A 27,787-nucleotide genomic window follows, 5' to 3' on the forward strand; every position below is an offset into this window, starting at 1 on the left:
AGGTTTTCAGCTAGTTTAGTTTTTCCGTAAATTGTAGACAAGTGGGTTTATAATATTCATGTGTCTGTCACTTCGCGTGGTGTGAGACCGCTCTGTGTTATCCTCCGGAACCGGTCAGTTTTGTTGAAATGTAGGGCCCCTTATCAGTTACTAGTCAGAAAGAAGGGTTTTGCGCCTGCAGCGACGTGGGGACTGCAACCCCCAGCATGCCGGCGCCTTTGGGGGAGGGGCGGCCGGCGGGAGGGGGTGGGCGCAGCGGGCGCGGAGACCTGCAGGGCGGAGAGAGTGTGGGCCTGGAAGTAAGAGGTGGGAGCGTGGGAAGTGAACTGAGTCAGAGCTTGGTGGAGCTACAAAGGGACCGGAGCTGCCGGCAGGGAACGAGCTGAGAGCCCAGGAGCATCAGAGCCTGCAGGGGCAGTGGACCGGCGGAGGGGCTGCTGGAGCAGAGAGGACAGGGAAAGGGGACCGGAGGAGACAGGATCGCAGGGAGGAGAGCGGCTCTGCAGCTGGCGCCCGGACTTTGCTGGCTGAGGGGCTCGGATCGGACACTCCTCCCGACTCTGGATGGTCTCTGCGGGGTCTGCTTGCGCTGCCACCGGACTGGGTGGTTTCGTCTTCTGCAGGGGTGGACTCCCCAGGTTTACATCCTCAAGGAGTGATTTTGCTGGTGGGTTCCTGTTTGACGACTTTCTCCGGGACTTGTGTGTCGTTCTCATCTGGGATCTACAGGGCGCGCAGGAGCGACTGGGCTGAAGGTGAGTGCGGCATCCGTAAAACACCTTGGACTCTGTTGTAGTCATCACCCCTCACCCTTACTGGACTCTGGGTGTGTGAGCCCCCCTAAAAGCACTAATCCATACATGATAGTGCAGACCCCCAGCTGTGCATAAGTCTGCTGTGTATGAGTTGGGAACGTTGTTCACAATGGCTGACGGGAGACCACTGTGCGCTTTTTGGCCACAAGCCCTTCTGTGCGTGCACGAGACTTTGTTTTAGGGGGCGCGTATCCGACTCCCGTAGAACCCTTCCTGGTCTGGATCGCAGTCACTGCTCACGGGGTGTGTGCTATGTGCATTTAAACACCCACGGTTGTTTATGCTTTTTTTTCGGTTTGCAAGTGACTCGAATGCTCCCTGACGCCGCGCTTCGTGGCACTGCAGCCTAAAAGTAGATTGATCACAGTGTCAGGGGCGGAACTTTCAATAGTACCTCAGTTGTAGTGGAATCGACTCCCATGGTTTTTTGTGCTTGTGTGTTTTTTAACTTATAAAGTAGTATTTGTGGGACCTGATTCCCGGTGCATGCGTAGGACCACTGGATAGAAATGCATGAGGGGGTGACTTTGTATGGTTGCCACCGGGACAGGCGAGGAGGGAGGTTAGTTTGAGCGGTGCGAAACTAACTTCAGTGGTGGTTCGCCAACACCTGGTGTTCTTCTCTACCCCGTTGCAGAGAAGCCCGCTCCTAGTTTACTAGAACTAAAGAAAACAAAAGCTTGCCCGGAGCAGGCAGAGGGGAAAAGCCAAGCCTCGGGCCAAAGAAAATAATCGGCTCTGGGGGAGGGGCGGGCCCGGGGTGTGGAGACGGATTCGGCTCGAGTGGAGTCTGCTTAAAAGGAGGGGGAGGGCGGCCCTTCTGGACCACAAACGGGGGAACGGCTATTACCCCTGCCATAGGTGGGGGAGAGGGGGCGGTGCCAGCTAGCCTTGATGTGCCAGGGGGCGTGGGCTGTCCTGGGGCCCAGGAACGAACAATTACCGCCGGGATAGATGAGGGGGGTGAGGGTAAAGCCTTCAGCGACCCCGGGTGAGAGTAGTGTTTTCTTTAGGGTGCCTCAGGTGCTCCAACGAGCGCTGGCTCCGGGAGGGGGATGCGCGTGCAGTGGTGCGGGGCTTTACGGGGAGAAGGGGGTGCGCGTCAGGGCATCAACTTTTCTTGTGTGTGTGTTCCTGTAGCTCCCCCGCAGTCCTATAAGGCTTCCCGTAAGATCCCAACCCCTCCCGACTTGTTTCAAGTTTTTTCCATGCCTGGTGTTGGCAGGAGGCAGGGAGTAAGGAATGTGATGGTGTGTTTGTTACTGTTCTGTTAGGGGGCGGTGTGTGAGGAGAGGTGGGGCGAGAAGGGTTGTTTTTGTGCTGGTGAGTGAGTGACCTGTGTACGACGGGTGTGAGGGGTATCTTTTGGGAAGAGGGGACAACGTGTGTTTTGAGGAGGGGTTAGTGGAGGTCGACGCTGAGGAGAAATTGTACGGAGCATAACTGAAAGTTTCCATTTCCTGCACTTCTGTAACCTACTCCAAGCCCAGCACTAACGAAAACTATACACATTAAAATTACTCCCGCTCTCCTGCACTGGAGTAACATTACTCCCGGCCCCATCTCCTGCGCCGACGTATCACTCTGGCCACTTCTCCTGCACTGAAATAACATAGCTCGGGGTCACCTCCTTCCCCAGCTCCTGTGAAAATGCAACTTGCACTATGCGCACTTGAGCATATTCGCTATCGCTCCATAAATAATACAATTCTTTCATGTAATCCACACCTGTAATGTCTTTTTCCGTGTATTTAACCTACAACTGGCGCCATCTCCTGCAAGAATGTAAGCCACACCGGTCTGTCTCTGCACCTGGCACCATGTGATTTACACCGGTATCCCCTGCTCGAATGTTACCCGGTCCCACATTAATGTAACCTACATTTGGTTCCATCTTTCCTACGAATGTAACGTACACCTGGCTGATTTCTGCACTCCTGTAACCTACACCTGCGGCAAGTAACGCACTCCTCTATCTGTCTCCCGCTCTGGCCCTCTCCTGGCCACGAGGAAACGCAGAGGGGATGGGTGGAATGACTGCAAACAGTCTCAAACGCTGCCAGTCACTTGGGTCGTATTTGAGGCCATCCGTGTACTCCCCACCCCCCCTGTGGCACAACAGAGACTATCTATATGCACACCCGCCTTGGTTTGGCGCCAGGAGAGCAGTCCAGCCCAAACTGCCAAGCCAGACCCCCTCTGAATGTGAACACAGACGGCCCCAGCCAAGTTTCAGTGTACTTGGGCTGGAGAGGTACATCTTGAGTCCTGTGCCACAGTACCTGGGTGTGTCATATCATGCACTTCTCAACCTGCAAGTGGGCCAACTCCTTCATTTCTGCACCTACAAACTCTGGCACTAATGTTAGCAAGGTTCGACTGGCCTATGGGCAGGGCCACTTGAATTATGCAACAAGAGAGGGCCAAATTATGTGGCGAGGTTGAGTAAATTATGTGGCATAAGCTGGCACATTTTTGTAATTGCATTACTTTGTCATTTTTATACTTTGCAACTGGCTGGGCCTTGGTTGCACCTCGGTAGTACCACTTTAATACCCAAATATAGCATTAAGCAAAAGAAAGGTGACCAGTCCTGCTTTGCACTGGAACAGGAGTCACTGCGTGTTTAGTAACTTTTTAACCATTTGAGCTAGAAACAATATTTTTTGTCAAAATCCCAAGATTGTGAGGCAGATCATGGCTTATGCTGCAAATCTATTATGTGAAAATCGTTGGCGGTTGCACAATCCAGGGGCGTAACACAGGCCCCCACGGTGCGGGGGCGGCTGTAGGGGTCCCCCTCAGCACTGTACTCGGGCCTGACAGCTCCGGATTAAATCTGAGCGGGCCCCTCTGTGTACCTTGCAAGGGGGCCTCTTCAATTTTCATTAGGCTCAAGCTCATAACTCCAGTGGTCCTGCCAATAGGGCAGACGCACAGAGCCCATGGGCTGGTCTGGCAGGTCAGTTTTATGGTTTTCTGGACTGGTTTTGACGTAATGTGTATTTGTAAAGCACAGGTTCACCCAGAAGGGTATATTGGCATAACAAATGTTTGGTTACCCAACTCGGTGGTACTCTATCCGAGATGGATGAACTGCTGAGTGCACTCACTGGGATTTGATCCTGTGACTGAGTTCAAGCACACATTAGTCCACTAAGCCACCAGACCAGGCGCCCGATATTAATGCGAGCAATGCCTACAGAAAGCTCAAATCAATGCGGTCTTCCACACCTTACAAAACACTCGTCTTTACAACTTCAAAACAGTCCCCATTTGGGAAAATAGGACTTTTTTTTTTTTTTAGCAGCTATCTAGAACCTAATGGAGCCCGGGCCTATTTTCTGTCCTAGTCCGATCCTGGTGTAACCCTCATCTGACGCACTCACGTGCATGACTCGCCCACGCCTAACTCTATCTAATGCACCAATGCCCTCTTCGTTGGGCTTCAGCGCCAGCACTTCCTGTCCCCAGGCACCTTCTGTCAAGAAAACAACACGGCCCCAAAGTGACACAAGCGTTGGTGCTTGCAGTGCATGTGGTGGTGTTTGTTCCACGGTGGCACCCGTCCACCATTAAGATGTTAACTATGTTAGGCTTTCGCTGTTACGCCTCGTCTGCTTGAAGCCCCATCAAATAGGCCACTATGGGATGAGGAGGTAGTACGGGTCCCGGTAGTTTGGTGAAATGTTTCCCTCCATGCTGACTCCTAAGTAAATGACAAGGTATATCTCAAAGTTTTTTCGTTTTTTCTTTTAACTAGCTAGTGAATATATAGCCCCGGCCCCCCGAAAAGTTCGTGGCTAAGAATGTCATCCAGTGTACCAGCCTCACTGGCGAGGTGTGCTAGGCCTCCGTCCTAGTAGCCTCCTTTGCTGTTCTGCCCGGGTTGAGGGAAGGGCAGCTCTCCCCAGGTCCTCCACCCGAGGTCACAACCGGGCCAGTGAGGGGGCTTCCCCCACTGGAGCCTCCGCCCTGAGTCAGGTCTCGTGCGCACGACTGTGAAGAGCCGCACACATCGGGAGTGCATCACCGCTCACGTGCTGGGTGAGTGTCCCTCTAGAGTGCACCGGAAGTGGGGCCAGGCTCTGTTCTCATCATCCAACGACCTGTCTGGCATCCATTGAACTGGTATGTTTGGTCTGTACTGCCCAGCGGCTGTTCCTCGGTGTGGTTAACGGGGTGCACGCAGCTCCTCGGTTGTGTACAGCGCCCTCTCACTCGTACCTGCCCAATTTCCAGGTCCATGAATTATAAGCTGCTCCCACCCAGGTTATGCTTTCGGTACATTCTGGAAATGGTCCCTGTTTTTTAATGGGACAAAGAAGACCACATGTCCCAGAATGCAAATTAAAAAAACGTACTGGGGCAGATAATATCGATTCCTTTCCTGCTGTTTATGAACATCCAGTGAGTGGACTGCACCATGCCTTATGGGTGTTCACTGCTCTGACACTGCATTGGTATGTACCGTTTTGGAGGTGTGCATACGTTGCACCTCACTAATTTGTAAGACGGGTGGTCCAGCTAGGGCGCACTCGTGTTACCTCGGAACACCTCTTTTGGTCACGTGGTCTTGGATTAGATTAACTCAAGCGTTTCTCATGCAAAAGATGTCGCAAGACAGAAAGATATCTACGTGGAGTCGATAGCAACTACGCCGTTCGACCTCCACGTTTAAGCTACCGGTCAACTAAACATGTTTCACTACCTGTAGCATCCAATCCTATCCTGGCTATCAGCTAACTCGCTAGTGTTTGAAAACAATGCTGGCTTCTAATTGTGGCGCACCAGAGTTTTCATCTATGTTTTTAAACTTTAAAGCACCAATCACGATGGACCATTGAATCCTGTGTTGGAAGGCGGAAGGGTTAAATCATGTCTGAAGGGGTTAATACTGATGTCTGTGCAAGCGCAGAGGTTGGTGCTTTTGAGTACAGGCTGGCGGAAACCTTGCGCAAACTACGGAAGCACGTAGCACAGCGCGCTGTTTGCGCGTGCGGACGTAGATGACACGCACTGCTTCGGAAGCCATACTTAAGCCCCAGTTTGCTATGGCTCAGTTTGCGCGTGGAATTAGCTGCTCTGCTCTCTACCCAGTGGCAGACTCTCGTACCAAAACGTAGTTTCAGCCACAAAGATTGCTTCCGTGGTACATTCTGGGCTCTGGTCCGTTGGCGCTGTGGGTAAGGAAAACTTAATAAAAATGAGCTTAAAGCATTGTTTTCGGCTTTCTTCTCTCCTTTGCTTCGTCTTGGGCTCCTCCACCGGTCCTTTAGTTTCCCGTAAACTGCAGCTTTTCAACTGAGTAGGTTTTATGGGGGACATCCGGTTTGGCAGGTCTGTTCCCTTACCGTCTTCTCTTGATTTGGACAATCTTTGACCAATATTTACCGAGTCCGAGATCATTTGCATTTTGTTTACTGTTTTCTTTCTTCTTCTTTTTTTTTTTTTATCTCCCCATTCCACGGGAGGCTGCTCCCAGCCACTATTTCCCCTTCCACTTGTCTGCTTTTGCCAGTGTAAAGCCATTCCGTGGAAAGGAAGGCTGGTTGGGTGCCTCTGCTAAATCTCTCATATACCTGAAGACAAAATGGCCCCTAGGGAGAGCAGGACAACTTCCGGTACCCTAATACCTATGCTCGATCCACATTGGCCATTTTAGTGGACTAGCCAGGGTTGCCGCCTGTTTAACCAAAAAGCATTCAACTTGGGTCGGGTCCACCAGGGACCAGGCCCATGCTGGTTAATTCAATATACCAACACAAGCAATGTTTGTTTTGAATGGAATTTAATGTATAATTGGTGATCATCCTGAAATTTTGGCATTATTTGCCCCATAGCTAGACACCCTTTAGGCCCAAATGGGACAGTTGTCTCTTGAGACCCAATAAGAGGGGTTGCCAGACACTGTCCATATGGGATAGTTAATCCCTCTGATCTAAACAGAATGAACCAAAATATTCAAGGCAACCCTAATCATCAACCTGTGAGTCTTTATTTTATTTAACAGCCAATAAACACTACACTGGTGGCAATCTTAACAACTTAAGCTGACCGGGTTGTGTGTCAAGGGGGGGAAAAGCATTGGCAAAGTCAAAGTAGTTTGCATTGTGTGTCCTGTCTAAAATAAATAAAAAAGGAGGCTCCGTAGAAAAAAAACAAGATTGGTTTACGCATTTGCGCATCTAAGAGATAAACAATTTAAGTTGTGAAGATTCAGTGTTCTTTTGAGGTGTAAAATACATCCTCCTGCATTGCAACGCAAGCACGATGCAATATGGCCCATAAACCAAATGGATACTGCAAATGTAACTGGAAAATGAAAAGTTCTAGTAAAAGATTGAGGTAAAGCTCAGGAACCCCAGTTCTTGTTTGTGATTTGTGGTCCTAGTATTGTTCCATTCAATTTTCTAGGCTTGGTGATTCTGCTCTGTTACAGCTAACACAGGTGGCTCCAGCATCTTTCGCATATGGTTGTATATTTTATCCTGCTTTCGGAGCGTTTAATATACGGCGTTTGGTATAGGACGCTATGCCCCTCTTTCTAGCGTCACCGGGGCTATTTTCCCCATATAGAAATGTGGAGTGTGCCGCTTGTTCGTACCCTACCTTTTGGTTCCTGCTGTCTTGAGTTTCTCTGTGTTTCACAGACACTCATGCCATTAGACAGATGTTGAGTGAAAATTTCCTCGCTCATCAAGAACGCGGGCATCGGAGGCTCTTTGACTCCTGGCTGAGGGGTTTCTACCGCTGAGTTAATGCATGACGTGATATGTGGGAGGTAAATGGTGTTTACCTAACTTGCCGACTGCCCTTCTCTGAGTGAAGTGAGATAAAGTGCTTGGGCCTTTTGTCCAAAGTGTGTTTCATTGGAAGTGTGAGTTTTCTCTTAGAAAGGAGGAATTAGTCGGATGTCTGTGGATTGGCTTTGGATATCAGATGAATAGTCACCTTTTTAAGGTCTGCTTTAGCGAAGCTCTTATGAGTTGAGTAAAATTATGTGTGCAATATAATTAGTTCCAGGGGCTTTTAGCCAGCTCACTTCATCCATTGGTCTGTTGCTGCGTTTGCTGCGTTATCCACATTTGTATTTGCCCACTGCAGCTGACAGCATGGGGCAATAAGTCTGCCCACTTCAATTGGCCAACTTCACTGTGAGTGACATCATTCTGCCCTTTCACAAGGGGCAACACAAAATAGTTAACTTCAGTGGGAGTGATTACAATGGCAACGTGCACTTTTGATTTTTTGGGTTTTTTAATGATTAACAAGGGGCCATCCGTTTTCCCAACAATATCGTTTTCCAAAACAAGCACAGAAAAAGCCAAGAATCTGATTCCCAGACTAGTTGGCTCTGTTAATAATGCCTGTTTCCAGATTCATCGGAGGCAGTTGTTTTATCAGTTGCAAAATGTTGTTTGGCTGTGCTATGGTAGTTGCTTATTGACTACTGTGGTGATTTTATCCATGCTTTTCTTTCCCACCTGTCCATAGCTATATCTGATTGAGGGGAAGATGGCTTTTTTGCACCTTCTCAAAAAGTGAACATTTATATTGTGGCTGTTGAATGTAAGCCCAAGAGGGCAGGAGAAAAGTGCCAGATTTTCAAGATATCTTCACTTGATACATAGGCTCACAGTGATTCTAAATAGGAATCATTTGTATTGGCGGAAGTTATGGGAACAGTCCACTCAGAACTGAGATGAGAGGCTCTTCCCCTGAAGGGAACAAAAGCAATCCCAGACTGGTTATGGCAGCTGAGCCATTTCCCGTGATGCAAAGAGATCACAGCCAGGCATTACACCTTTGGACCACTGGGTTTCTCTACTATTAGGCAGGAAGGCACGTAGTAGAATGCAGGCCTGCCAATTTGTGAAACTTTTTTCCATTGTGTGCGAAGGGGCGGGCCTTGCAGGGGGCGGGTCTTAGTGCCAAGAACAGCCCCCCCCCCCCCCCCCCCCAAACGCAAAAAACAAAGCTTTGAGGCTGCTGCCAATGTCCTGGGGAGGGGTCTTCACACCATGTAATAGACATCGAGCTGAGCAGAACCTCCAAACTGCCGTAAACCTTCTCTCTGCAGGGGTTTCAAGCTAATTGTGTGCACACTGTGTGATATCTTGTGATGGGAGCCAATATTGTGTGACACACTGTGGCATCATGTGAGTTGGAAGGTCTACAAATGGGTATGAATGAGAACATGAGTATTTTGAGTGACTACCCCGCAGGGAGCTAATCAAAGATATGTTCAGAAACTGGCTTTCTTAACTAGGATTATTGTTCAGGACTTTCCATATGTAGAAAAACACTCCATTTTTGTGGCCACCGTTATCGGACAGGCATATTGTAAGTTTTCCATATCCTAAAAGTTCTTCTTTACATTGGGTCTATTTGGTTGCATGTCATCTAGATACCCTACGTGGCAATGTTCCTGATTTGTGTGTAACACATTCCCCCTTTTTACTATCCATGACCGGCTTCCAGTTGTGCAAGGCCTTAACCAGTGATTGGTCTAACCTGGAACAGCTTCTCTTATAAAAGCAGCCTTAGCCTATGTTGGATATGATCATATTCACGTAGTTAAGGCTTCTCTTCGAGTGAGCGCTGTGGTTGGTGCTGGTCTACCACTCGAGAGACCACTCTGATCTTTGGAGTCTCGGATCATAGCCACATAGCCTAGATTGCTCTTGGAGAGAGATGCGGCTTAACTCGTGGAGGTGGTCTCATGCTTGGGTCTATATTTTCTAGAGTGCTTTAACAGGACTAGACCCCTCGGAAATAAAAACTTAACTCGAAATACCACTTCTATCCATTTCCAATATTTGATGTAAGGGTTATTACGATGTAATGTCCCTTTTTTCCCCTTCTTTAATAGAGTGCATTGGTTCTAGTAATTGTTCATTATTAGTGGTGGTACAGCCCCCTTAAATAGTCAGGTCTCCTAGCCCTATTTTAGGGCGTTGAGTGATTCGTAGTGCTGAATCCAAGAATCATCTAGTCATTTTGCTTTTCCTGTGTAATTTAAATCCCTTTCCCCCCCCAGAAGCTCTTCACTGCAACATTTCAAGTAGAGGAGACGCACATATGTTACTTTTTTACTTTATATGTTGCACTGGTGTCAGTATAACGGAATGCACATACACAGAGCAACAAAGTAACACGTCCCGTCCCCCCTGCCACTAATAATGTATCCAGTTAAGAAAGGCGAGAGAATGATGTCTGGCAGCTGTGTAGTGTTACTTTTCAGCCATTAAAGTTGCCAAAAAATAGCAAGTCACATTGGGAAAAACTAATATGACTGACAAATGCTGGGAGTGTGTACTGTGGGGCGTTCAGGATTGAAAACGTGTTGGGTGTAACTTGTTCTTTGGTTGTGCTACATTAGTGTATAGTTGAATCCTGATCCAGATTCGTAGTCCCTTGAGTGGCTCTGTCACATGTTGGAGTCTCTCTTGAGCATCCAGATGTATATAGATCCCTAAAGCCCTTGTCTGGTGTGTCACCCTCCCTAAGCCCCTTCAAATATAATACGGAGTTATAGGGGCTTTCAGCATGCCCTCTTGCAACATTGGTCTGTTGTGGTGTCAGTCACATATTTCTTCCGCCCAATACGGCATATAGCATGTGGTCCACTTCAACCAGTGGTTCGCGTCATTGGACGCGTTCAACTTTTTCACAAGAACCACATCCGCACACAAAGTAGTTCACTTCATTGTCAGAGAACACTATGGCAAAGTGTGCTTTATGGGACAAAAACAATGTGTGTGTGTGTATGTGTGTATATGTGTATATATATATTATACTCTCACTAGACCTATTGGCTTTGCCACTTCTTGGTTATTCAATGGGGTTGTGTCTGGCCCTTTCAGCTAGAGAGGTGTGTAGGTATTCAAAGTTTTCTTCAATTTCTTATACGGTCCAAAATGGATTTTTTAAAATCATTTTTGCCTTGATATTGCCATTATCCTATTATAACACTGTCGTCCACGGAATGCTGAGAGTGCCTGCCCTTTGTGGAATGTAATCTCCGAGTTGACTTTTGACGCTTGTTAGTGGGGAGGCGGGAGGGCGGTTTCCAGTTAATTCCTTAATGGACTTCGTTCGCCGTTCGTCATTGAAAGCCGGGACGCACGCTTGTTACCCGATGTGTGAGCCTGGTTGGCAGAGGAAAGAAATGCCCACATGAGCGTGCAGTGGGCGCACGGCAGGGATGTGGGACAAAAGAATTCGAGAGGACGGGGTGTGCCAGCCTGACTCAGGCCCGGGTGAGGGCTCTGTGACATTACTGCCATTGTCCGCCGAGATCTGGGAACAGAACGGCCCACGCCACAAAGGCCGTGTGACGGGAAGGCCTGAAGCCACCCGGGCAGTCCTGAGATTTCCAGTCAGGTGCCTCTGAAGGGCTGGCAAGGCTCGTGCACTGTAGGTCGCATGGTAGGCTCGTGCCCAGCATACGTTTCACTGTGCCTAGCCCGGCCTCCCGAAGACCATGGCTGACGGGGACTGTCCAGGATACCCTATTGTGCAGTCCTCATGTTTGCGGGGCAGGGAGCTTGCTATTGTCGGGTTGGATATTCCTGATAGAAAAAAAGCTATTCAACTTTCTACTCCCATAGTTGCCAAGTTTTCAGTTTAGGTATGTGTGACATTACTATATTTGCCATATACTTAAATTTAAAGTGTTATTTTTTCGTGTCTTGAGTGACACTCTATCATGAGCAAAGCAATTAGATCTGTTTCACTGTTACTTACATAACTAACCAATGTTTCACAATGTTAAGAGCTCTTCCAATGCAAATATTTAAGTTCAGATTCAATTCTTCGGATCTCAGGAGTCCTGTGTAGTCTTTCTTCCATAACATTAGATGAGCTCGCTCCTCTCCATCCCACAAGGGTACTTTGTCTAATTCTCCCTAGTCCTCGTGCTCTCTTTTCGAGTACCCGCTATTGCTGTTCGAGAATTGTATGTCGATTCTATAAATTTGTCCAGAAGGGTCAGGCTTCTAGGAGCGCAGCCCCACACGTAGTTGCAGAAAAACGACGTTTGCACCCCTGCCTGTAACTTGCATCAAAATATAAACAAACACGCAACCAAAGAGGTTGAAAATAATTGTTTACAATTTCGGAGCTCTCCTGTCATGCGTGCTCTGGGTTCCACCTGCCTGTCTGCGTGACGCGCAGCGCTCCCGCCCCGGCTCTGCTGTGTGGGGGTGAAGCTGTCTCTCTCTCTAACCGCCGTGTGCGGAGCTCGAGCGGTCACAGCAGACAGCTGTCGGAGGAAGGGAGAGGAACACCTCCGCTCCGCAAGTTCCACTGTGTGCCTTCTGTGCAGAGCTGAGGGCCTGACATGTCCGCGGTGACGGGGCTCTGTCGGATTGGGAGGTGTTCGAGGCGAGTCGCCGGTATAGAGTGACAAGGTGCTCTGCTTGTCGGGGAAGGGAGCTGTCATTGTCCGGATCAAGGCACAGGTCCCTTATGGACAGCAAACAGTGTCCCGCGGGTCCGCACAAAGCAGCTGAATTCAGCCGAGCTCTTAAATACCCTGCTACAACACAGTACACCGAGCCCGGGAGCTGCGCATGCGCTGTGACTTTGGTACAGACTCTACCTGAATGAGGCACACTCATGAGGCCGCCCGTCCAGTCCACCCACCGCCCTAACCACGACAGCCTGGCTCTGCACCCGGTGGCAGGTTAACAGCTCTGCTCTGAGACTGAGTGCCATCTGCGATCTGAACAAGACTAGGTGCTATGAATTGGGTGATATAATTTCAGTGCTGCCATGCAGGGACAAGCACTGAAATGTGTTAACGCTTGATGCGTTAGACCTGGCAGGGCCACACCCCCAAACCATTATTTCATCAGTTTGTGTTGCTTTAATTCCGTCTGTCTGGACAATAAGTTTGTATTAACGCCTTCCACAACAGGCTTGTTCTAGCCATGCTACCAAATAGTTGCCAGATCAAGTAAAAAATATATAAATAAATGGGGGCATGATAAAACATCAGCTGAAAGGGCTGCAGAAATGGAATCTGTGCCATGCTATATACATTTCTACTGAAGTACACCCAGTGTGTAGCTTCCATTTCTGAACACTTCATTTGTTGAAGGCTGAATCGGTTTTAAAAAAAGAACACAAATCAGCAAAAAAAACACAAACAAAACCAGTGAAACATACTTTGAATAAATGAAGCAACTGATCCTCAGCCAGTCTCTGAATATCTACTGAGTGAGGATTGCTTCCAGTGAGCCGGCTCTGACCAAAGCCAGTAGGTCTTGTTGGAACCTATTGGCTTTGGCAATTTCTTTTGGTGGTGCTATGCAGCATCAGGACGGTGTGTAGCATAGTCAAAATAATGTTGCTTAAAAAAAAAAAAAGTGGGGTGATGGTGTTTACATCAACTGACATGCCCATGAGTCAGAATGAAGATGTGTCACGTGCTTACATCCAAGATGGCAAGCATCATTGGATCATTTTTTAATTTTTTTAATTTTTTTTTTTTAAAAAAGGGGGGGGGGGTAGGGGTTTAAGCATGAAGATGCTGATTTAAAAAAAAATGAACTATGGTTGTTGGGGGCTGGGGGATAATGGAAGTGTGTGTGAGGAAGGGGAAAAGTAGCTCATAGATGCTTAACTATAAAGCAGTTCCCTAAAAGGGAGCAGTGGAAGGACACGAGTATGCCCTCCCAAGGAGGGACAAACTCAAAATGGACAAGTCAAGCAAATAAGTGGCAATTAAGGCAACCAGTGGTAAGCAGTGAGCAGACTTTACACCCACTGTAAAATCTTGGTAATCTCACCATAGTTATTTTGCAACGGGACAGCTGGTGGTTCTGGTTGGCTCGTCCTAAAATTACTGTTTGGTGTTCAGCTAATGTACAAGGCTCGTTAAGGAATCTGCGTAGTCATCCCTTAATGATGGAGGCGGAGAGGGGGGGGGGGGCCTGAGTGGCGCACCAGACTGGTTAGGTGAATAATGCTTCTACATTAGCTGGAAGGCAAAGGGCAATAATTACGAAAGACCAATGGAATTAATTCTGTATTTTAATGTGTGCAGTGGCACTCTTGGGCACTGTTCCATCACCGAAGGAAATGTATTGGTGTCCATTAGGAAATTGTGTGTGTAGCTGAGAAGCTAGGCACAGAGCAGATTACTTTGTGTCACACTAAAATAGGGCCCACCGGGCATATTGTACCCCATCTGGAAAAAATACACATCATAAATGCTACACCCCCCCCCCCCCCCCAAAAAAAAGTAGCATTGACAAACCCAGTAGGATTTGTAAAAATGTATAAAAAAAAAATTAGGGAGTGCCAAGGAACACCAGTCTTGGCACAGAAGACTACTCATTTTCAGGAGTGAGTGCACATTTAATCAGGGAAAATACCATCTCTCGCGGTGAAGACTGCCTTTGGCTGAAATGGGCTGATCCAGTGCTCCCTGCTGTGTGCAGTAATGAGCGGAAGCAGAATGTGAATGTCACTTGAGGAGACAACGGATGAACAAGGTGAATCAAAAACCCTGCATGGATTTTTATTTCTTCAACTATTTTGGAAAACATGAGGCTGGCAAGACAGATAAAGCTGTCTTTAGGCCAGACCAAACCAAACAAGTTCTATACTGCGTGGCAGGTACATTAAGCCTATTTCTGTACATAGTGCTTAATTTGAGCTAGTGGTTGATTGCTGGTGGGTTGCCCAGCACTTATTTTTGGGGACCAGCACTTATGTTTTTTCACATCAGATATTTACCAAGAGCAAGAAAGGGAAAAGCACACAAATTGGAAAGACGGAGGAGAAGAGAGAAAAACCGGCAGAATGGGAGAAAGCAGGAACCTGTGAGAGTGAGGTAAAGGTTCAGGCAGTGTCTGGTACTGGATTAAAGAGGCATTAGGTGGTTTTAAGACCGCCAGCCTTAGTATTCGGTGCACCGACTTCAGTTGCGCAGGCCACAGGATTCTGAGCAGAGCTTTGGGCACCAGCACCCTGTCTGTTACAAATTAAGCACTTTATACAGGCCTGCAAATGTGCTGCTATGTGCCAGCTCGCTGCTCATAATGCTGCTGACCTAGGCCAGGTTGCCCCAAAACCGGCCTTGGCTGCCCTATTTCCGATTCCTGGTGCGGCTGATTGTCCACATGGTGCTACGTACACAGGCTCATTTGCCCATCCCTCAACATTTAGTGCCCCTGCTCTGATGTCCTGTGTAGACTGGAGTTCAGCAGCTGTTCTCTCTCTGGGGATGCTGCTGTGGCCCAGTATGGGACCAAAAGACATTGACACCCAACTATCCTGCTTGTCTGGCTCCATCTGCCGTGGAATTCCATGGCAGTGGCAGGTTGTTTTGTACCTTGTCACTTCCCTGGTGTGCTTGCAGCCATGAGGAGCCTGCTTTGGCATCTGGAGATGCTGAGGGCCCACCACAGCACAGCGCTGCGCTTGTCGCATTAAGATGCTGGATGACTTTCTCCACAAACTCAAAGAGATATTCTACAAAATACTTAAAAGGAAATCCCACTGATCAAAAAACCTTGCAGACGTTTCAGCAAACTTTTTTGACCGCTATTCACGGCCCATCACAGCACTGAGCCTGTGAACCAGTTCAACTGTGACAAAGAGTCGCGGATCAACAAGAAAAACAAAAATGCAAGTTGCAAAACGTCAAAGCGAATATGGAGTAATGAGGCTCACGTCTCAGTATCCAAAAACACCGCTGTCAGATCGAATCTTACAGCCAGAGGAGAACAGATGAATGCAGAGGGCGCACTAAGCTCCAGAGGCGCAGCTGCCATTGGTGCAGCATAACAAAACAATGGGGTTTGCCCTAATTCGTCTCCTACATCTGGGCCATAAACATCAGATTAAGGACCAGGGGGGTGATGTGGAGGAATCAATAAAGAACTTTCAATAGGAATAACCTGGGCTGAAACGCGTCGACCCCACAGAACCGAGGAGTCTGACCTAACTTGAACACCAATAAAGAAACTGGAGAGACATATTTCAGATTTATTAGAAGGTTGACTTCCCCCCCGCCCCCCCCCCCCCCCTCTTGTGTGTATTGGACTACCTCATGATGGATTGCCCCAAAAATATGTAGTAACCATTTAGTTTTAAGAATGGGTAGGTAGGAATGAGAAATGATTGGTTTTACCCTTGATGTTGTTTTGTTATTTTGTGTCTTATCTGTTGTTTAAGTGGATAATGAATTAAAGAATTCAAAAACTACATCAATTGGATTTTGAGGTGGTATGTAACCAAAAACACAGTTCAATTAATATTTGGGTTTATGTACCTGCAAGTAGGAACTAATTCATGTTTTTCCCATTGAAATCTCTTGATCGATTCCCCCACATCACCCCCCTGTCCTTAATCTGCCATTGGTTCAGCAGCACTCTGGCCCAAAGGCCTATGGGTCCCACAAGGCCTCAGGGGGCTTATTTCCTTTCTTGCACTCTGGCCCATGTCACACTGGCTTCGTCACTGCTAAACTCCACTAGCGTCTGCCCTGTGACAGAACGGTGTTGGCTTGAGGCAGCAACGACTGGTTGGCCCAATGGCTTTCCGTCGCCTGGCCCCCCAGCCAGATCCACGCTCTAGTCCTCAGTAAATTTGTACTAGAGCTCGGTTATTCATGGGTTTACTGTTCATCTGGTTGTGGACCGCTGCCACCACCAGTCCTCCAGGGAAATGGTGGAAGGCCTGGTTAGTGTTGTCGCCTGCATGCTGGCTGTTCCTTTAGAAGTCAATGAACTTTGCACAGAGATGCCAGCCAAGTTTCCTGTGTCCAGCTCTCTTATCGCTCTTTTATTTGTAGTGAGTGTTGCTGTGTCCGATCATAAACTGTCGGGGAGGGGTTTACTAGGCCGGAGTAGAAAATGCCCAAAATAGATTTCCACCGTTGCCTGGTGTACACCCGACCTCGTCCTTTATCATCCTGATAAGAGAGCTGTGGAGATTGGGTCAAAAGGGATACGTGTTTTTCCTTCTGTATTTCAGTTTTTTTTTTTTCTTGGATATGCTCTGGAATACCTGCGCTTTGTGATAGGCTGTAATGAAACCCGACAGAATTAGGACCCCCATTTTTTTCTTCAAAGGTGTCATACCCTGAGTCTTGGGTACATGGCCTGTGCCAGTCCGCAGCCCTCTTTAACGTATAACCTCTGCTGGCTGGACCCTTGAATGTTTTTTCTGCCTCTTGGTGGGATGGTGGTTGTAGGGGTGATTTCCCCCTTTCGTCTATGGTGAAGTGTAAGATTAGGGCTTGAGGTGGAAGGGTGCACTGTACATCTGTCCATTCTTCACAATAGGAAGCCACAGTTGGGTGGGGGCACCAGGGTTCTAGATAAACGCTGTAGTACCCTGTTTTAGTGCCGTCTCCTACTTTCACCTACACTGTCCTTCTACTTTAGTCAGATCAGTGAGGTTTGAAGTGCTGTTCTGTTGTTATTGCCTAGACTTATTAGTAACTATACGATTTATATTTGTGCTCGCACAAATTAATACCAGATAAGCAAGAGAATTACCCCATTGCACTATTTTCCATCCAATTTCCAAAGCGGGCAAGCATCTTACTGTATCCTCAAAGATCTCTCTTGAAAGCAGGAGTGGAACGGCTTGTTGCCTCGGTCATGTCTCCCATTGTTCTGGTCACATGACCAGAAGTGGCCTTTGAAGCATATAACTAAGGGGGCCTATTCACAAAGGCACTTGCGAGTATGTAAATTAGTGCTTCTGTAGTATTTTTATGTACTGTTACATGTCCTTGTAAGTTTGCCTTAAAACATCTAGAACAGGAATATTTTGGGGCTATTCATATACAATTAGTACAAAAAGATAGGACTGGTCATTATTATCAATTTTAAAAACGGGGAGTTGGACATTTTAGGAGCTGATTCTCAGAGTCCTATAAGAATATATAAAACAGTACTCTTGCAGTACTACTTAACGTTACTGCGTTTGTGACCCAGGCCCCAAAATTTGGATCCCTTTTAAAGGAGTACTTGGACTTTACAGTTTAGGACCGTGTTATGTGACAAAAGGCGGTGACTTTGTTTGTAGGCTTCACTTATGTGGCACATTATTGTTGACAGGCTGCCTGGGTCTATGGTCCCATTGTCGGCCAAAGGGGTTTGCCTTGAAGCATGGGTTCTGAAGTGTGTTCAACTAACACTGTAACAATGTGTTTTTTCTGCACGGGTATTTGGAGTCTCTGAAGTTTTACTGTGGTTTCTTCCATGTGATTGATTTTCTTCGGGATCTCTGTGTTTTCTTACTGTGGTCTGTATGCACAGGGCAGTCTCATATTATTTGGGGGTTCTCTGCACATGGATGTTAATCGGGGTCTCTGTATTATTGGTTTTCTCTGTGTGGCTTCTGTTATTGGTTGTATTAATGTATTTGCTGCTTTTGTACTGATCATTCATTGCTTTCTTATTCTCCCTCTTGGAAGGTTTTGGGAACCGCTGCTCGCTAGAAGTTGGTTAATACTGGATTCACCATGGACTGCCCGACTGGTGGCCAGTAGCAGTGGAGCTGGGATGTTGTCTTGGAGGCACCTCGTGTTTTGGGCCATGCTGGTCATGGCCACCCTCTCAGCTGCGCGGCCCGCGCCGACACTGCCCGAACAAGGTAAGGAGATGGCACCTGTAGGCGAAAGCCCACCTAAAAAGGGACCCAGCATACCCCACACATCGTGTGCCGAGCACATAACACCACACTGTAATGTACACACTTGCTCGCATCAAACACGTCCCATGCCCCTACATATCACATGGGCTGTGCACATAAACCCCATAAACACTCCATTTGCTCAAACACGTCCCACGCCCCTACATATCACATGTGCTGTGCACATAACACCATGCTATAAAGGACACGCTCGCAACAAAATGTCCCACACCACTACATGTCACATGTGCTTTGCACATAATCGTATAATGCACTATCCTACACCCCTACATATCACACGTTCTGTGCACATAATATAATATACACATTGCTTGCGTAAAACATGCCCCACGCTCCTGCACATCACATGTGCTGTGCACTCAACCCATAATGTAATGTACACCCTTACAGTTCCACCTCCACTGCACCAGTGATTAGCGTGGTGGTGTGCATTAAGTGATGCAGTCCTCTGACGCGATTCTTTTGGAGAGGTGCACAATTCCGTGTCACCTGATCAGATTGTCGCATGCCGATAACTTGGAGGTACTCACTTCCTTCCTTTGAGCGGCCTTTGTTTGGACTCGAGCTACGCATGCGCCAAAAAACGGGAACCCAGTGAGCAGAGCCATCCTTGGCTTGGCGGGAAGTCTTGGGAGGCAGAATTTATTTATTTATTTATTTATTTATTTAGAGTTTTTTATATAGCGCTGGCTCGACCCCCGGGGTATCAGAGCACTTTACAGTACATGGGAACAGAGATTATGGAATTAATACAAGGTTGACATAGTCTATCCAAAGGAAATAAAAAATAAAAATATAAACACAATACAACATTATAGATGTATAATGGCATTGCACCTGTGTGTTGCATAGGACCACTTTTGGGCAATGTAAACACCGACTAGTAAACATTTCAGGACAATCGAGTCAATGAAAATATGTGAAAATGTTACTTGAGTCTTTTTTTGCCCAAGGTGGCCAATAAGGGCCTGGCTTGACGTCCAGCTGGTAACTCCTCACTTGAAGAGTCTTCATGTCCATACATCGCCAGGTCGGTCTCTGCACATCAACCAAGTTTAAAAAACACATCTACTGATATTTTATCTTTTTTTTTATTATTTTTTTTTTTATGCCGTGATCTTTTAAAATGCTTCACCATTCGCACATTTTCAGACGCCTGGTGCTGTTAAAAATGACTTTTTTCAACAACAGAATCTGTCTAAACTTTAACACCTGCTCTTACTGCCCTGTGCTGGCGGAAAGCTGGTTCTGCCATTGCGCGCCTCCTTTACCTTGCGCGTTAAAATGTTCTGCATGCTTTGGATTGCTTTACTACTGAAACTGAATTATTTTAAACAGAAATGTGTATATAAAACGTATCTTGGTCCTTTGTACCCCTATGCATTACTGAATAAAGGCACCCCAAGCTCCATATCCAATATTACTGTAGTGTATCATATGAACGTACACAGTTTACAATAGGAACCTCATTTCTAGCTTCTGTGGATTCGCACGGAGGCCCCTGACCAAAATGATATAAAACCTGACTGATGGCATACATGTAGAGTTGAAAAAATTAATTCCATTCTCCCCCTCACTTATTAATGTACGGTTTTTCTCATTTGCCATATCAAGCAAAGGTGGTTTTCAGCTGGCGGCCATCTCATTTATTTGTGTCTGGTCCGGCCTAGTGAAGCAACAGTGAATGCGCTTCATCAGCAACTTGCTTGTGGGTTGTTTTTGGATGGTGATGGACGTTTGACTGTAATGGCCCTGCTTTAAGTGGACCTCCAAGTGGGGCTAATGTGGGCTCTCCAGGCCAGAAGTAATGCAGGCGTTAAGCGCTCGTCCTCTCAGCGACTGTAAAACTAATCGAGAGCGCCACTGCTATGCCTAATGTGGAGGCCATTTTGACCCTTTGTTTTTAATTTTGATGAAACATCTGTTGTGGTGTTTTCACTAATGCATATGGATTAGTGACTTAAGATGGTTATTTGATGTGTGGCCTAGTTCGCCCTTCTTTGAATACCCCGCCCCAATTTGTTGTGATGTTGGTTGGCGAGTTATTGTGGTGGTATTTTTTATGTTCTTGTCGCATAATCCATGCCGTACGGAAAGGCTATTTATATTTGCACATTACATATAAAAGAAGGCTAGAACATTGGCTGTGCGCCATTTTGACTATTTTGGGTCATCGCCTAGTGTACTGGCCATGATCAGCTGACACCAAGAGGTGAGGTAGCAGACCTCCCTACCCTCCCCCAAACGTACGTTGATGTAATTTTTCCGCTACAGCTGCTTCGAAGAGCTGGCAGACCAGCAATGGTGAAATGAGTGTGATCCCAGCATTGGGGGCGAAAATGAGATTCTTCAATTTGGAAGAAAAATGTTCCAGCTGGGAACCTGCATGAGACCCTTAAAGGGGAGTTGCTGGTTTTTGTGTTGAATCGTATAGCTGGTTACTCTGCCAGTCTCACCTTTTTCTGCACGTCGATGCAATTTACTCCATGATTAGGCATAAATGAGGCAATTCATGAGTAAATCTTGTGAGTCAGCAACTTCGATGTGCTCCGTTGTTATAACTGACAATCCTTATCCCAGGCCACTGCATACATCACCAATTTCCAAAGAGCAGGCGTAATGTGTTCTCCTCTGCAACCTCAACATATCTGAGAGACTGATGAGTGCTTCTTCTGATATGTTGAGTTTCATGAAAGACCATAAGTTTACATCTGCCCTTTAATCCTTGGTGGTTTGTGTTATGGGCCAGAGATGCAGTTTTCTTGTTGTTGACTAGTAATATTCACAGGTGTACAGCAACTATGTATGTTAACTTGTATCTGCAAATCCACTGTGTTCGCCAGAGTGGCTGAAGTGCAGAAAACTACGTTGCCTTGTTTATCTGAGTTGGTAAAATCCTGAGTGCTTTGTTTAAAAAAAAAAAAAAAATTCTAGGTTACCAGCATCATCGTAAGCTAATGTTACCAGTGTGGGCTTTGTCTTCTACAGCACGTTGCCTGAAGAGGGATTCTCTCTTGAGAGCAAAAAGAGTGCTGTGTTTAAGGCAGTCACCGGACACCGTCTCTGTGTTGGTGCCATCTCCCTACTGCGCTCGCATGAAAACAATCTAGTTTTGAATTTTTAGAAAACGTACACCTTTTTCCAAAAGAGGGAGACTCTCGAAACGTGATAGCAAACTGAAGGCGGTGTAGATTAGCGAAGATGCCTTAGGATGAAAGCGAACTCTGCTGTTACCACCACCCACTGTTCTTTATTATAAGTAAAATCCTGAATTATGTAGAGTAGGTTTGTCAATCGGTTCTTCAACAGGTTGAGATCACTACATAGGACTGTTTAGAAAATAACTTCCAAACAGAAATTTTTTTTTGCCTCAAGTTCACTTTTAAAGGATTCATTTAATGCAGTTGTCCTAGACCGAGGCCATCTTGTGAAGATCCCTTGTTTTTGATGTGAGTGCGATTGTCCCTCCAGCTAAAGTTGCAGAAGCTTTCTTCATAAAGTGCATGTTAAATGGAATCCACTCCTCCCTAAGGTTAGTGGCCTCACCTGCTACTACGGCCTTCTTCAGCCACCATAGATCTTTAGAGCATGTGATGTCATATTACCCATAGGGCCTCAGTTAAACATTTCAAGATGGTGCCCAGCGGCAGTTCTTTCTCACCACTTCCTTGTTTTGGTGAAATTAACAGATTACAATTCACAGGAAGCATCTATTTATGAAAATAAACTTGCTACATGCAAAAGAACAAGCAGATTGATGTCCGGCAATTAGACCAGACCAGTTGCACATTCTTTTTGTTTAGAAAGGAGAAAGTTTTATTTGCGCGAGTATGTTTGTCTGCCTGTTGACTTTGTACTTACAAACTTGTTTTGTCTGTAGAGGTAATATACTAAAAGAAATGAATCTCATACTAAACTAGAAACTGCGTGGTCTCATTATTTCCAGCTGCAGATTCCAAAAGACCAGTTAAAGGGTTCTACAGGAGTTACTCTTGGCATAGACGTTGTTGCCCTTCTGTTTATTAGGGGAAAAGTAGAAAATTCAATGGGCAAATATGTAATTGTGTAATTATTATTTTTTGGGGGGGGGGGGGGGGGTGTCGTTCAGTCCTTTGCCCACTTCTTATCGCCACACTACCTTTTGTGGTGACAAATTCTCCTCATTTGGCTTTTGATATCGCCTTTGATGATGATGCTGGAAATCTCTTTGATCTCTATCACGTACTACAACTCTGCAGTCCTGCACTACCCACCCTTCTGATCATCACTGGATGGCTGTCCGATCTCTAACGCAGGGATCCTTTCCTCTGCACCTCTCAGATTCCCTAGCCTGGCTCTGTCCCTTCCTCATACTAACACTTCTTATCCCCTTGCTCCAGAAACGTTGCCATGCTATTTGACTCCTCTGGCTTGATTTATTTGTATTATTATTTTATTACTATGTTGCAGCTCTTAAATGTATGCAAAAAAAATAGTCTCTCAACCTCTTCCAGAAGGGAGCTGAATGTTTACTCAACACGTTGGTTCCTTGTAAATTTGTAAAACATTCTTAGTTGGCCTACTACTCAAATGTTTTGCCACACTGGACATAGTAATATATGTTGCCACCTGTATCCTCCTCAACCTCTCACAGACTACCTTTCATACGTCATTGGTTTTAGGTGGAGTGGCTGTCTGCTAAAAACATGGCTCTGTTCAGACTTCTTGGTCTTCAGAGAGGTCTGATGCGCCCCTCCTTCCTACTTAGACCAAATGCTTACCTGCTACTTCTATGCACCAGTTGATGCCCACTCAAGAAGGCCCTCATTGTCCCTCTTGAGCCACCATACGCCCTTTCCAGCAGATTCCGATCCATCAGCCTGATGGGCCCATTTCACTTGCGCAGCTCAACTTGGACCTATCACCTCACTCCACGACTTCACTTGTTGAAGGCCGCCACCAAAGAACATCTCCTCCAACCTGAACTCCTGGAAGGCTGAGGACCCCCTCCCACTTTGCTATCACCCCCGCCTCCCTCTGAATATGTTTATTATAGAATCATAGGTGTATGTAGTCTCCTGTCTTTGTCCTAGCTGTTCATTCTCTGTACAGACCACCATACCACCAGATAAAAACAGATAATGACCTATTGTACTATGGTCAGTGCCACTGGAATTATGCGCGGGGAGAGGGCCAAATTATGTGGCATGGTTGAGTACATTTTGTGGTGAGAAAAAGCCAAATTATGTGGCGTAATGTGCCACATTTTCTAATAGTATTGCTTCATTAGTTTGTACTTTTTACACTTGTCAACACTGTCTGGGCATTGGGTGGACCTCATTAGTACCAGTTTAATACAGAAGTATGGCAATAAGTAACAGAAAGGTGATCAGTCAACATTTACAAAGACCTTCCACAGTGTGGTAACAAGTGCCGCTGCGTTTTTTGTAGCTTTTGAAACGTTTAAGTCTGGGCAAAAAAGTTAGTTATTTTTTATTAAAATCAGCAGATTATGCAGCAGATAATGGATTGTGTGGCAAATGTGGTGAACCTATAATTATGCAAAAATAGTCATGGCTGCACAATCGCATAATTCCAGTGGCCCTGACTATGATGTACTATGTACAACACCTTTTATACGAATGCTAACCTTCTACTTTTTTTTTAAATACAAAAATGCTTGCATTAATGACCCGGCATTGCATTCTGGTCACAGAAGTAAAATAATAGACCCAGATAGGCCAGCACACGTGCTGTGGCCAAATAATAAGTGTTTGCATAGGAAATATTGGTCACGCTTCCTTGTGCAGTCTGGATTAGGACAAGTAAATGTTGCCACTTGTGTTGGTCTCGCTTTGCAGCGCAAAGTCTTCGGTATCAGTGAACCTAGCACGATGGCTCCAGCAAAAAACTACAATTTATATTCCACTAATAGTGAAATCTGTGATGTTTTCTGTTTTTTGTTTTTACTTGTTACATTGAACTGTACCTGGTTATGTGGTTGTTATTATGTGCAGCTCTGCTGTAGGGCTAACATCTGGTGGCAAATTGAAAATGCAGATGATTTCATGTGGGACTCTTGCTAAAACTGTATAATTGAGTTCTATGGTGCTTGAAGAATGCTATCTCTGCTCCCTTGTGCTGCGTTTTACTGCTGTGAAGTTCATGGCACATTTAGAAGCTGTTTCCAGATCCCCAAGAGGGCACTATGGGTGATATCATTTCCCTCTAGTGAACGTGTCCTTCAATCTGAGGTCCAATCAGTGTGTTTTGAGGATATATGTATGTCCCATCCCTTGCATGTAATGTCGCTGCCAATGGTAGACTTTTCTGTCTCTCGTGAAGGTCCCAGGGTCTTCATCGACCAATCACCGCCTGCAGGATGCGCCGCTCTCGCGCACTTGACGGTTGTGCACGTGCCGGATAAGCGCGAGAGGCTGCGAGGTGGCTCTGTGATATCGGTCCTCATTACGGCTTCGACGGAAGGCTTACGTGCAGCTGGTCACTTTCCCTCCCAGTGTAATTGGATTATTCGTGCTGTAAGGTTACCATGGCACTGCAGGCAGCGATGTTCCCGTCCCCATGGCTCTTGCGTCTTGCTCTGACTTTTACCCTTTTACGACACGTTTTTAGATGCGGGATCTTGTAGCTGAATTCTGGCTTCCATTACGAGTTACGGTTTTACATCGGAGCTTTGCACCTCCACCCCCTGCGGCTTGTTCCCGCTTACTATGAGGCTCTGCTGTATACGAACAAAGTGAGGAAGCACATGTCTAAACTCTTTCAATGATCTGAGCTCCCCTTTTAAAAATGGATAAAATAACCTTTATTGCAATGAAATGCCAGGTCTTTGGGCACAGCATGTGTGGGAGATGTGTTTATTACAGTACCCTCTGAGCAGTTTCTGCCCAGCGGAAGTAAGGAGTCCCAGATGGGTGAATGGAAGTGGGTTGCGACCATAGTGCCCCTGATTTATTTAATATGGTAGGGACAAATTGTGCACTTTGTTAAAACCGCTATTTGAGTGTTTTTTTTTCTTCTTTTTTGTGTACGCTTGATCGCCTATAACTTAAGGGTGGGGTGCCAAATTCGTGCCAACTGAAAGTGCATTTGTTTGGGAATTACTCTGCTTGTGTTGAATATTGTGAAAGGCGTGTGATGCTTGGAAACTGTGGTGTAGAATTAAAGAGGTGGTTATGGCGGGAGGGAGGGGGGTCTGAGTTGTGTCAGATTTTCAGAGATTGTGTGTAAATGTATCTTGTGTGGATATCCTGAAAATCGGATCTGGCCACCTGCAGCAACTGTGTTGTTGACTACAGAGTATAATGATAAGGGCTGTAATTTGTGCTACTTGGTCATTTCAATGTTTTGTAAAGTGTTTACTTGTTGCAGAGGAACACCAAATCGTTAGGTTTAAAGTGTGTAGACCACCCTCCGTGATGCTGCATGAAGAGGGCGGCAGCAGCACAGGGAACCAAAGGACACAGATGGACTTATCCTTCTTTCTACTTGGGGGGCCGCTGGTAATGCGCGTCTTTGCTGGTCCTTGAGGTTCATCAAATGCTAGAAGACAGAATCTCTGCATCCCTGCTTGACCAAATTGTGTGGTCCTAGGCAATGGCCTTATTTCACAGGCTCTTTTTCCTTTGTCATCATATATGAGAGCACCATGATGTGCGTCAGTTCAGGATGTGTGCTATACTAAAACTTCTCTTATATGTTTTAATAGACTTTAATTAGCTCCACTATAAAAACAGCCTGGCCCACATATAAAGCACGCCTGAGAATCGATATGCCTCTTGTACATTAATATCAGAGTGGTGGGCCATGAATGTTTTTAAGTTAAAATACAGAAACTATTACTTCTAATGCATGCCTCTCAATGCAGTGATACAATCGAATTCTCTGAAGTGGAACACTTCAGTGTGTTTAAAAAAAAAATGTTTTTAAACTTTGAGTCTTTATTGTATTTTTACATATACTCTGCTGCTGTCGTGGCCGGCATGACTCGCAGGTGGGGGGGGGGGGTCGCCCGAGATTGCGGGGGTGGGAGGTGGGACGGGTTTAATTAAAATTTTTAAAAACGTACCTTACCGGGCCCCGCGCCGTCTCAGCTCCTGGCCAGGTCCTGCGTTTTCTTGCTGCTCTCCTTAACCGGAAGCAGCCACAGGCAGCCTCCCTCCCCTCCCTTAATTGCAGCGTTGTAATTGGTGGGGACGGCGCCTAGCTGGGCGCCTATGGGGAGGCCATTTTCTCTATGCAGGCTACCCAGAGGGCTGACAACAGTCAGGGCCCACAGCCTTGGGCAAGCCACTCCTCCCCGACCTGCCCACCCCCAGCCAGGCATACCCTTCTACTTTCTCGCAGTGCGAGAAGCAGAAACATAAAATGGTTTTTAAAATACCATTTTATGTTTCTGCTTCTTGCACTGCGAGAAAGCAGTGAGGCGATGCTCCGCTGCCCTAATGGAGGAGCCGCCCCTGCTCTGTTGCACGCTTTACTTGCCAAAGATATTGTTGACTTGACTCGTTATGGCTCGCCAAGCCAGACCCTTGACTCGGCTCTCCAAGTTAATTTGCTGGCTGGAGCCACCTCTTTTCTCGACCGCAAGTGGCTTGACATAAGCAGGTCTCCACTGGCTGCCATTTTAAATGCTATTGTAAATGATAATTCTATTAATGCCAACCTGGTTATGGCTAAGTGCGAAACTAAATTTGACAGAAAATATATATATACATTTTTTTTTTCTGTTGGAACAAATGATCCTTAATTGGTTATTGGGGGGAAAATGATTACACTACTCCCACTTTTAATGTCGTTTCTGGTTTGTTTAATTTTGATCTGAATGATTAGTTGGGGCGTCATGACAGTTCTGTCAATGTAGTAAAAGTCCGATGGACAACACTGTTAAACATGACTGCTGGCTGTCAAACGTTTCCAAATTTTTTTTTTTTTTTTTCAAACACAAACTCCCAAAGTGGCAGCTTATTTTATGAAAATCTAAAAAACACAACTAACGATCCCCAGACCATGGCAGATTTCTCTCATGGTGTGTTTGGGGTGAGGGGGGGGGGGTGGCGGTGGAGGTGGAGGTGTTCATTTTTCTTTTACTGACAGGAAACAGCTGGCAGACTGACGGAGGAAAGTAAGCGATCTGATTGTCCACTCTTAATAGGCGGACAGTCGTATGGCTTACTCCCAATTGCTCCTACTCCGTCAGAGGAAGTTTTACATCAACAGAGTAAATTTTACTCCTTCTGTGCAAAACTTGTGGTTCACCCCAATTACAATAGGGTGGGCGGGAC

The 27,787-nt window shown here is 46.4% G+C and overlaps 1 protein-coding gene across 6 annotated transcripts in view; it reads left to right on the top strand.

Annotated features, from left to right (window-relative positions):
- Nucleotides 1–287: 287 nt before the first annotated feature.
- Nucleotides 288–27,787, top strand: part of FGFR1 (fibroblast growth factor receptor 1) — a 164,367-nt gene continuing 136,867 nt past the window's right edge. For 3 of the 6 annotated variants that reach the window (XM_085633931.1, XM_085633933.1, XM_085633934.1), the window contains exons 1-2: nucleotides 288–755; nucleotides 18,265–18,443. In XM_085633931.1, the coding sequence (XP_085490057.1) occupies nucleotides 18,353–18,443 (91 nt within the window). In that variant the 5' untranslated portion in view covers nucleotides 288–755; nucleotides 18,265–18,352. Of the gene's footprint in view, nucleotides 756–5,890; nucleotides 6,002–18,264; nucleotides 18,444–27,787 lie in introns of those variants that run through there. The other 3 variants (XM_085633935.1, XM_085633936.1, XM_085633932.1) reach the window with 2 other exon arrangements.

The sequence above is a fragment of the Triturus cristatus genome, chromosome 11 (genome assembly GCF_964204655.1).
Source record: "Triturus cristatus chromosome 11, aTriCri1.1, whole genome shotgun sequence".
NCBI lineage: Eukaryota > Metazoa > Chordata > Amphibia > Caudata > Salamandridae > Triturus > Triturus cristatus.